The 11907-nt window shown below is 43.3% G+C and overlaps 2 protein-coding genes across 3 annotated transcripts in view; both read left to right on the top strand.

Moving 5' to 3' along the window:
- The first annotated feature begins 8601 nt into the window (after positions 1 to 8601).
- On the top strand, positions 8602 to 11630 carry LOC145535955 (Krueppel-like factor 5). Of its 2 annotated transcripts, XM_081564304.1 has the most exons (2): positions 8602 to 8727; positions 8800 to 11630. In XM_081564304.1, the coding sequence occupies exons 1-2, from the start codon at positions 8602 to 8604 to the stop codon at positions 9964 to 9966; spliced, it is 1293 nt and encodes a 430-aa protein (XP_081420430.1). In that variant the 3' UTR covers positions 9967 to 11630. The 2 variants fall into 2 exon arrangements, with proteins under 2 accessions (XP_081420430.1, XP_081420429.1); XM_081564303.1 differs by having other exon boundaries at positions 8602 to 11630.
- Positions 11369 to 11907, top strand: part of LOC145535697 (zinc finger protein 510-like) — a 25563-nt gene continuing 25024 nt past the window's right edge. The window contains exon 1 of the mRNA XM_081564072.1: positions 11369 to 11380. Coding sequence (XP_081420198.1) covers positions 11369 to 11380 — 12 coding nt within the window. The remainder of the gene's footprint in view (positions 11381 to 11907) is intronic.

Raw genomic sequence — 11907 nt, 5'->3', positions numbered from 1 at the left:
TCACTTTGATGTGTGCTGTAAGAGAGTGCTCCAGTTTCATTCTATTGCATGTGGCTGTTCAGTTTTCCCGGACCAGTAATTGAAGAGACTGACCTTCCCTTTTCATTTTCTTGGCTCCTTTGGCATAAAGCAATTGACCATCAATGTGTGGGTTTATTTCTAGATTTTCTCATCTGTCCCGTTGATCTGTATGTCCTTTTTCATAGCACAATCAAGTTCATCAGCACACTCATCACCTCACAGAGTTAGTTTGTGTGTCTGTGTGTTTGTGTGTGTGGTGTGAACACTGAAGTTAATTTTTGTGTATGGTGTGCAGTGTGGATCACAGTTTGTGTTCTCTTCCAAAGTGTTTATCTACTTGTTCCAGCAGAGTTTTTTTAAAAGGCTTTCCACAGAACTAGAGCAAATCATTTCACAATTTGTATGGAAATATAAGAAACCTCGAATAGCCAAAGCAATCTTGAGAAAGAAGAATGGAACTGGAGGAATCAACCTGCCTGACTTCAGGCTCTACTACAAAGCCACAGTCATCAAGACAGTATGGTACTGGCACAAAGATAGAAATATAGATCAATGGAACAAAATAGAAAGCCCAGAGATAAACCCACGCACCTATGGACACCTTATCTTCGACAAAGGAGGCAAGAATATGCAATGGAGAAAAGACAATCTCTTTACCAAGTGGTGCTGGGAAAACTGGTCAACCACTTGTAAAAGAATGAAACTAGAACACTTCCTAACACCATACACAAAAATAAACTCAAAATGGATTAAAGATCTAAACGTAAGACCAGAAACTATAAAACTCCTAGAGGAAAACATAGGCAAAACACTCTCCGACATAAATCACAGCAGGATCCTCCATGACCCACCTCCCAGAATATTGGAAATAAAAGCAAAACTAAACAAATGGGACCTAATTAAAATTAAAAGCTTTTGCACAACAAAGGAAACTATAAGCAAGGTGAAAAGACAGCCTTCAGAATGGGAGAAAATAATAGCAAACGAAGCAACAGACAAACAATTAGTCTCAAAAATATACAAGCAACTCCTGCAGCTGAATTCCAGAAAAATAAACAACCCAATCAAAAAATGGGCCAAAGAACTAAACAGACATTTCTCCAAATAAGACATACAGATGGCTAACAAACACATGAAAAGATGCTCAACATCACTCATTATTAGAGAAATGCAAATCAAAACCACAATGAGGTACCATTTCACACCAGTCAGAATGGCTGCTATCCAAAAGTCTACAAGCAATAAATGCTGGAGAGGGTGTGGAGAAAAGGGAACCCTCTTACACTGTTGGTGGGAATGCAAATTAGTACAGCCACTATGGAGAATAGTGTGGAGATTCCTTAAAAAACTGGGAATAGAACTGCCATATGACCCAGCAATCCCACTGCTGGGCATACACACTGAGGAAACCAGAATTGAAAGAGATGCGTGTACCCCAATGTTCATCGCAGCACTGTTTACAATAGCCAGGACATGGAAGCAACCTAGATGTCCATCAGCAGACGACTGGATAAGGAAGCTGTGGTACATATACACAATGGAATATTACTCAGCCATTAAAAAAATACATTTGAATCGGTTCTATTGAGATGGATGAAACTGGAGCCCATTATACAGAGTGAAGTAAGCCAGATAGAAAAAAACCAATACAGTATACTATTGCATATATATGGAATTTGAAAGATGGTAACGATAACCCTATATGTGAGACAGAATAAGAGACACAGATGCATAGAACAGTCTTATGGACTCTGAGGGAGAAGGTGAGGGTGGGACGTTCTAGGACAATAGCATGGAAACATGCATATTATCATATGTGAAACAGAGCTCCACTCCATGTTCAATGCATGAGACAAATGCTCAGGGCTGGGGCAATGGAATGACCCAGAGGGAGGGGATGGGGAGGGAGGTGGGAGGGGGGTTCAGGATGGGGAACACATGTAAACCCATGGCTGATTCATGTCAATGTATGGCAAAAACTACTACAATATTGTAAAGTAATTAGCCTCCAACTAAAATAAATAAATTTATTAAAAAAAACCCCAAAAAATAAATAAATAAAAAGGCTTTGCTTTTCCCCATTGAAGTACTTTGTCACTTTTTTCATAAATTGGTTGTCTATATGTGTGCAAATCTGTTTCTGAACCTCTATTCTGTTTCATTAATATATGTGTCTGTACTTACTTGCATCCGTAACACACTGTCTGAATTATTGTAGATTTAGGGTAAGTCTTAACAGTACATAATAGAAATCCTCCATGCTAGTCCCTTCTTTGTGTATTCTAGTTCCTTTGCGTAGAAGTATAAATTTCTAACATCTCCATTTCAGTTTTCACCAAAAAGATGACAAATAATTGATTGAACAGGTAGAAGACAAATGAGTAAAGCGTTATAAAATTTCAACAACACTCAATCAACTTGACATATATTAGAGAACACGGCACCCATCCTTGGCTGAATATGCATTCTTTTCTTGGGACACCTGAAACTTTCTTCTAGATAGACCATGGGTTGATATAGGACAGAGTACGTTTTCCAACTGTTCATGGGCTTCATAGTCAACAAAAGTGTCCGAAATGCAGTACTTGGGTGCAACCTCAAAAGCAACAGAATGATCTCTGTTTGTTTCAAAGGCCAACCGTTCAATATCACAGTAATCCAAGTCTAGTCACCAACCAGTAATGCTGAAGAAGCTGAAGTTGAACAGTTCTATGAAGACCTACAAGACCTTCTAGAACTAACACCCAAGAAAGATGTCCTTTTCATCATAGGGAGCTGGAATGCAAAAGTAGGAAGTCAAGAGATACCTGGAGTAACAGGCAAATTTGGCTTTGGAGCACAAAATGAAGCAGGGCAAAGGCTCATAGAGTTTTGCCAAGAGAACACACTTGTCATAGCAAACACCCTCTTCCAACAAAAGAAGAGATGACTCCACATGGATATCACCAGATGGTCAATACAGAAATTAGATTGATTATATTCTTTGCAGCCAAGGATGGAGAAGCTCTACACGGTCAGCAAAGATAAGACTGGGAGCTGACTGTGACTGAGATCAAAACTGCTGATTGCCAAATTCAGACTTAAATTGAAGAAAGTAGGGAAAACCACTAGACCATTCGGTTATGACCTAAATCAAATTCCTTATGATTATACAGTGGAAGTGACAAACAGATTCAAAGGATTAGATCTGATAGACAGAGTGCCTGAAACACTATGGATGGAGGTTCATGACATTGTACAGGAGGCAGTGATCAAGACCATTCCCAAGGAAAAGAAATGTAAAAAGGGCAACACGGTTATCTGAGGAGGCCTTACAAATAGCTGAGAAAAGAAGAGATGCCAAAGGCAAAGGAGAAAAGGAAAGATATACCCATTTGAATCCACAATTGCAAAGAATAGCAAAGAGAGATAAGAAAGCCTTCCTCAGTGATCAATGCAAAGAACTAGAGGAAAGCAATAGCATGGGAGAGACTAGAGATCTCTTCAAGAAAATTAGAGCTACCAAGGGAACATTTCATGCAAAGCTGAGCACAATAAAGGACAAAAATATTAGGGACCTAACGAAAGCAAAAGCTATTAAGAAGAAGTGGCAAGAATACACAGAAGAACTATACGAAAAAGACTTAGTGACCCAGATAACCACGATGGTGTGATCACTTACCTAGAGTCAGACATCCTGGAAAGTGAAGTCAAGTGGGCCTTCGGAAGCATCATCACGAACAAAGCTAGTGGAGATGATGGACTTCTGGTTGAGCTATTTCAAATCCTAAAAGATGATGCTGTGAAAGTGCTTCACTCAGTATGCCAGCACATTTGGAAAACTCAGCAATCGCCACAAGACTGGAAAAGGTCAGATGTCATTCCTTTCCCAAAGAAAGGCAAAGCCAAAGAGTGTTCAAACTGCCGCACAATTGTACTCATCTCACGCACTAGCAAAGTAATGCTCAAAATTCTCCAAGTCAGGCTTCAACTGTACGTGAGCCATGAACTTCGAGATGTTCAAGCTGGTTTTAGAAAAGGCAGAGGAACCAGAGATCAACTTGTCAACAACCATTGGATCATTGAGAAAGCAAGAGAGTTCCAGAAAAATATCTACTTCTGCTTTATTGACAACATCAAAGCCTTTGACTGTGTGGATCACAACAAACTGCGGAAAATTCTTCAAGAGACTGGGATACCAGACCACCTAACGTGCCTCCTGAGACATCTGTATGCAGGTCAAGCAGCAACAGTTAGAACTGGACATGGAACAACAGACTGGTCCGAAATCGCGAAAGGACTACGACAAGGCTGTATAATATCACCCTGCTTCTTTAACTTATATGCAGAGTACATCATGAGAAATGCTGGACTGGATGAAGCACAAGCTGGAACCGACAATGCTGGGAGAAATATCAATAACCTCAGATAGGCAGATGACACTAGCCTTATGGCAGAAAGTGAAGAACTAAGAGCCTCTTGATAAAAGTGAAAGAGGGGAGTGAAAAAGCTGGCTTAAAACTCAACATTCAGAAAGCTAAAACCATGGCATCCAGTCCCATTACGTCAAGGCAAATAGATGGGGAAACAATGGAAACAGTGAGAGGCTTTATTTTATTGTGCTCCAAAATCACTGCAGATGGTGACTGAAGCCATGAAATTAAAAGACACTTGCTCTTTGGAAGAAAAGCTATGACAAACCTAGACAACATACTGAAAAGCAGAGACATTACTTTGCCTACAAAGGTCCATCTAGTCAAAGCTATGGTTTTTCCAGTAGTCATGGACGGATGTGAGAGTTGGGACTATAAAGAAAGCAGAGCACCGAAGAAATGATGCTTTAGAACCGTGGTGTTGGAGAAGACTCTTGAGGTCCCTTGGACTGCAAGGAGATCCAACCAGTCCATCCGAAAGGAAATCAGTCCTGACTATTCATTGGAAGGACTGATGCTGAAGCTGAAACTCCAATACTTTCACCACCTGCTGCAAAGAACTGACTCACTGGGAAAGACCCTAATGCTGGGAAAGATTGAGGGCAGAAGGAGAAGGGGCTGACAGAGGATGAGATGGTTAGATTGCATCACCGACTCGATGGACATGACTTTGAGCAAATTTCAGGAGCTGGTGATGGACAGGGAAGCCTGGTGTGCTGCAGTCCATGGGGTCACAAAAGAGTTGGGCACGACTGAGCGACTGAACTGAACTGAACATTTTCTGACAACTAGGGAATTAAGTGAAAATTGACTCAGAAAAAAGGCATCAAGAGAAAATGCCTGTATTTTTGAAGACTAAATGAAAGCAGCAGTAGTGGGAGCTATGTAAATTGAGAAAAAAGGGTTGATGCTGGGCTTTCCTCTGGTCCAACAGTTAAGAGTCCACTTGTCAAGAGAAAGGCCTCCCGTTCAAGTGACCCTGTGCACTAAAACTACTGAGGCTGCACTTTAGAACCCAGGAGCCCACCTCAGAGCCCATGCACACCAGCCGCTGAAGCCCGTGTACTCCAGAGCCTGTGCTCTGCAACAAGAGAGGCCACTGCAATGAGACGCGCTCACATTGCACCTGGATGGTAGCCCCCGCTTGCCACAACTAGAGAAAGCCCATGCACAGGAACAAAGACCCCACCACAGCCAATGATAAATCAGTAAATAAATTTTTATACAGTGTACATGCCTCCTTCAAAACAGAATAAAACACAAATTCCCCTTTAACGTGAGCAACACAATAGAATAAACTTCAAATCCTGGACAACATTATTTTTCCCCTTTCAATCACATTATTTATTTATTTATTATTGGAGTATAGTTGCTTTGCACTGCTGTGTTGGTTTCTGCTGTATAGCATACTGAATCAGGTATACTGTGTATACTATGTACAAAATAGATAACTAATGAAAATTATTATTTTTTAAATGAAAGACTGCTACGTACAATAGATGGCAGAAATTTATGACTAGATATTTTTATTCTATACATTATGTGTTCAGTTCAATTCAGTCACTCAGTTGTGTCCGACTCTTTGTGACCCTGTGAACCGCAGCACGCCAGGCCTCCCTGTCCATCACCAACTGCCGGAGTCTACCCAAACCCATGTCCATTGAGTCAGTGATGCCATCCAACCATCTCATCCTCTGTCGTCCCCTTCTCCTCCTGCCCTCAATCCTTCCCAGCATCAGGGTCTTTTCAAATGAGTCAGCTCTTCGCATCAGGTGGCCAAAGTATTGGAATTTCAGCTTCAACATCAGTCCTTCCAAAGAACACCCAGGACTGATCTCCTGTAGGATGGACGGGTTGGATCTCCTTGCAGTCTAAGGGACTCTCAAGAGTCTTCTCCAGCACCACAGTTCAAAAGCATCAATTCTTTGGCACTCAGTGTTCTTGATAGTCCAACTCTCACATCCATCCATGACCACCGGAAAAACCTTAGCCTTGACTAGACGGACCTTTGTGGACAAAGTGATGTCTATGCTGTCTAGGTTGGTCAGAACTTTTCTTCCAAGGAGTAAGCATCTTTTAATTTCACGGCTGCAGTCACCATCTGCAGTGATTTTGGAGCCCAAAATAATTAAGCATGTCACCGTTTCCACTGTTTCCCCATCTATTTGCCATCAAGTGATGGGACCGGATGCCATGATCTTAGTTTTCTGAATGTTGAGTTTAAACCAACTTTTTCACTCTCCTCTTTCACTTTCATCAAGAGGCTCTTTAGTTCTTCTTCACTTTCTGCCATAAGGGTGGTGTCATCTGCGTATCTGAGGTTATTGATATTTCTCCCGGCAATCTTGATTCCAGCTTGTGCTTCCTTCAGCCCAGCATTTCTCATGATGTATTCTGCATATAAGTCAAATAAGCAGAGTGACAATAGAAAAATCATAGCCCATGAGGTATTATGATAAAACTCACTAAAAGCAATTTCTTATCTTCCCCTGATCCCCCTGCACTGACCTGGTCACCCCCAATGGGGCTGTGTTTACAGGTGTCAGTGTCCTTTGAGGACATGACCGCGGACTTCAGCAGAGAGGAGTGGCAGCACCTGGACTCTGCTCACAGGATCCTGTACCAGGACATGATGCTGAAAACTACAGCCACCTCCTCTCACTGGGTATGTGCAGCTACCCTGTGAATGTATGAGGACCCTGTTATGAGTAAAATTGTGTCCATCCAAGAAAATATGTGGATGTCCTAACCCCCACTATTTCTGAATGTGACCTAAGTAGAAATAGGGTCTGAGAGGGTAACAGGTAGGAAGCACAGAAGTCCCAGAGCGGCAGGAGAAAATAAACTGCAAGTGGCAGACATTAGTTTTCCTTCTCTGCTTTTAATTCTGTGTTGACGACACCTGGTTCAGAATTGAGCTAACCAATATGTTTCCTATGGAAAAGTTTTTCTTAAGCTATGTTAATGAAACCATGTATTTGATTTGGAATCTGCCTTCCTTGAAAATGGTTCTGCCTAAGACTAACTTGTTTTTCTTTACTCAACCCTTGGGCTGATAATGGCTCAACAAACCAGTATTCATGTCAGTTGTTTTATGGCTGGGGGATGACACACCTTGGGCCCTCCTATCTCAAAAATGCTTATTGTGGGAGAGGGGCCTGGTGAAACTCCCTCAGCCTTGAGGTGTCTCTCTTATCTGATTAATAAGCTTGCTAACAGACATAAAACACTTTGCTAAAAAACTAGCAAGGGGGCATTCTTTCTGCCCTTTTCTGATGTCCATGTCAGAAGCTTTCTCTGTCTCTCTTATACTTTAATAAAATTCTGCTACACAAAAAATTCCAGTGGCCAAGCCTCATCTCTGCCCTGGATCGAATTCCTCTCCTCCCGAGGCCACGAATCCTGGCGTAGCACACGGCTCACAGCAGTAACCTATCAGGTCTTTCCAGAAGTAATCAAGCTAGAATGAGGTCATTAGGTGGGCCCCAATCCAATATGCCTGGCATTCTTACAAAAAAGGGAAGTGTAGACACAAAGACACACAAACACACAAGAGAGACCTTGTGGAGGCACACAAGGAATAGATGACCGTGTGATTGGAGTGATGCCTCTATAGGACAAGACATGCCTGAGGCCACCAGAAACCAGGAGAGAGGCATGGAACACAACCCTCCCTAGCACCTTCAACAAGAGTATGACCTGGCTGACACCTTGATTTTAGACTTCTGGCCCCCAGAACTGCAAGACAAGAGATTCTTGTTGTTCTGAGCCACACGGTTTGTGGTACTTTGTTACGACAGTCCTAGGAAACTACAGCTTTCTGTACTTGGGAGTGGAGTGCTATTATAAGAAACACCGAGTCGCGGGGCAGGTACGCGCGCTAGCAGCTCGCTCTCGGAGACAGGCAGTGGCGGGAGCGGACTCCGGGGAGCTAGGGAGCGCGGTGGGGCGGGACGGGAGAAAGTGGTCGCCGGGTGGACGTCGGCGTTTACGCGTGGCGGAGCGGAAGAGTTTGGTTTTTCGTGCGCGCCTTTGAAAACCGCGCCTGCTTGTGAGCTGAGGGGTCCGTCCGGAGCCAAGCTCGCCGCCCCGAGCAGCGTGGGCGACGTGGGAAGCGCGCTCGACTCGCGCCCCTCGCCCGGAACCGCCCCCCCACCCCCGAGTGCCCATGGCTACGCGGGTGCTGACCATGAGCGCCCGCCTGGGACCCGTGCCCCAGCCGCCGGCCCCGCAGGATGAGCCCGTGTTCGCGCAGCTCAAGCCCGTGCTGGGCGCCGCGAACCCGGCCCGCGACGTGGCGCTCTTCGCCGGCGACGAGCTGAAGCACCCGCACCACCACCCGCAGGCGCAGCCCGCGCCGCCGCAGCCCGCGCCGCCGCCCGCCGCGGGCCCGCGGCTGCCGGCCGAGGAGCTGGTCCAGACAAGATGTGAAATGGAGAAGTACCTGACACCTCAGCTTCCTCCAGTTTCTATAATTCCAGAACATAAAAAGTATAGACGAGACAGTGCCTCAGTCGTAGACCAGTTCTTCACTGACAGTGAAGGGTTACCTTACAGTATCAACATGAACGTCTTCCTCCCTGACATCACTCACCTGAGAACTGGCCTCTACAAATCCCAGAGACCGTGCGTAACACACACCAAGACAGAACCTGTTACCATTTTCAGCCACCAGAGTGAGACGACAGCCCCTCCTCCGGCCCCAACCCAGGCCCTCCCCGAGTTCACCAGCATATTCAGCTCCCACCAGACCGCAGCTCCAGAGGTGAACAATATTTTCATCAAACAAGAACTTCCTACACCAGACCTTCATCTTTCTGTCCCTCCCCAGCAGGGCCATCTGTACCAGCTCCTGAATACACCGGATCTAGATATGCCCAGTTCTACCAACCAGACAGCAGTAATGGACACTCTTCACGTCTCAATGTCGGCCGCCATGGCAGGCCTTAACACTCACGCGTCCGCTGTCCCGCCGACCGCCATGAAGCAGTTCCAGAGCATGCCCCCTTGCACATACACCATGCCAAGTCAGTTTCTTCCCCAGCAGGCCACTTACTTCCCCCCGTCACCACCAAGCTCAGAGCCTGGAAGTCCAGATAGACAAGCAGAGATGCTCCAGAATTTAACCCCACCTCCATCCTATGCTGCTACTATTGCTTCTAAACTGGCAATTCATAATCCAAATTTACCTGCCACCCTGCCAGTTACTTCGCAAAACATACAGCCTGTCAGATACAATAGAAGGAGTAACCCCGATTTGGAGAAACGGCGCATCCACTACTGCGATTACCCGGGCTGCACAAAAGTTTATACAAATTCTTCTCATTTAAAAGCTCACCTGAGGACTCATACTGGTGAGAAGCCTTACAAGTGCACCTGGGAAGGCTGCGACTGGAGGTTCGCGCGCTCGGACGAGCTGACCCGCCACTACCGCAAGCACACCGGGGCCAAGCCCTTCCAGTGCGGCGTGTGCAACCGCAGCTTCTCGCGCTCCGACCACCTGGCGCTGCACATGAAGAGGCACCAGAACTGAGCTGCCAGCGCCGCCGCCCGTGCATCCTCCGCCGCCTGCCCCACACAGCTCACTTGGCAAAATTTTAAACTACACAATTAATTCTATATATATATAAAAGAAAATGAAAACACAAAACTGGAAATGTATATTTTGTATATTTGAGAAAACAGGGAATACATTGTGTTAATACCAAAGTGTTTGGTCCTTGTCCGAATCGGGAATGCTTGCTATATGCTGGCCTGACCCAGGCAGATGCTGTCATCTCAGACAGGTAGCCCCATCTCAGCGTGGGCTGGGCGTGTAGGGTATGTTTGCAGTGTTCTTCCCAAAGCACCACCATTTAATGTGACAGTGTTTAGCAAACGAGTCCATTGGCACAAGAAGACAGCTGGATTGTGTGTCAAGAGTTTGCTTGACATCAGAGGAGTTTTTTTTAAATACTAAGATAATTCTCTAGAGGTACGCAGCATACCTGGCAATTCACAAATAGCCATTGAACAAATGTGTTGTTTTGTTTTGTTTTTTATATGAGTTGCCTATATTTGCTATTCAAAATTTTGTAAATATGCAAATCAGCTTTATAGTTTATTACACGTTTTCTAAGATTCTTTTGGGGAAAAAATCATAAATAATTCTTTTGAAAATAACCATGAATACATTTACAGTTAGAACTTGTGGTAAGATACCTCGTAAAACCTTACCAAATTCATTTCTGTGGTAGGTAGAAATAAATGACTCAAATGAACTTCAAAAGCAGATTTCATGCACTGATTAAAATCGGATTGTTTATTTTAAATACAAGCTACATTTTATATAAATTGTGAACTCAAGAGCTTAAAGATAGAATATTCAAAAGTTAAAACATCTTACAATAAGCTAAACAGTATCATTTTTGAAAAAGAAGGACATATGTAGTTTTCACTTGGGAATGTTGAATTTATGATGCAGTTTTCATATACGGAAACGTTGAATTTATGATGCAGTTTTCATATACTGAGATGTTTGCTTGTGCAGTACAATTGGTTTAAATGCCAATTTATGTGGACTTTGCATGTAATATACAGTGAGACACAGTAATTTTACCTAAATTACAGTGCAGTTTAGTTAATCTATTGTTAACACTGACTCAGTGTCTGCCTTTAATTATAAATGACATGTTGAAAACTTAAGGAAGTAAGTGCTACATATATGCAATATAAAATAGTAATGTGACACTGATGCTGTTAACCAAAGGGCAGAATAAATAAGCAAAATGCCAAAAGGGGTCTTAATTGAAATGAAAATTTAATTTTGTTTTTAAAATATTGTTTATCTTTATTTATTTTGTGGTAATATAGTAAATTTTTTTAGAAAATTTTCATAACTTGATAAATTATAGTTTTGTTTGTTAGAAAAGTTTCTCTTAAAAACGTGTACGTAGATGACAAATGGTGTAAATATTTTGTAAGAGGCTTCAAAATGTTTATACGTGGAAACATACTTACAGGAAAAGCATAAATTGGTTGCTGTTTTGCTTCTTTTTCCCTCTTATTTTTGTATTGTGGTCATTTCCTATGCAAATAATGGAGCAAACAGCTGTATAGTTGTAGAATTTTTTGAGAGAATGAAATTGTTTATATATATAAACGACAATTTTTTTTTTTTTGAAAATAAAAAGTGCCTAAAAGAAAAAAAAAAAAAAAAAGAAACACCTAAAAAGACATGGCAGTGGCTTTGGAATTGGGCAGCGGGTAGAGGCTGGAAAAATTTGTAGGTGCTTGATGGAAAAGGCTAGGTTGCCTCAAAGAAACTGGTGGGAGAAATAAGAATAACTGTGTTTTTGCTGAGGTCTCAGATAGGCTTCCCAGGTGACGCTGGGATGGCAGGAAGGCTCCTGCCGATGCTGGAGACTCGGGTTCCATCCCCGGGTCACGAAGAACCCCCAGAGAAGGAAAGGGCAACCCACTCCAGTTTTCTTGC

The sequence above is a fragment of the Giraffa tippelskirchi genome, chromosome X (assembly GCF_054371585.1).
Source record: "Giraffa tippelskirchi isolate mGirTip1 chromosome X, T2T-mGirTip1v1.2.pri, whole genome shotgun sequence".
NCBI classification, from domain to species: domain Eukaryota; kingdom Metazoa; phylum Chordata; class Mammalia; order Artiodactyla; family Giraffidae; genus Giraffa; species Giraffa tippelskirchi.
Note: the sequence above shows the minus strand (reverse complement) of the source record. Positions and strands in the feature narration are given on the sequence as shown.

Excerpts from the sequence above, each read along its gene's own strand:
- LOC145535955 (XM_081564303.1), top strand. The coding sequence starts at position 8,602 with ATGGCTACGCGGGTGCTGACCATGAGCGCCCGCCTGGGACCCGTGCCC.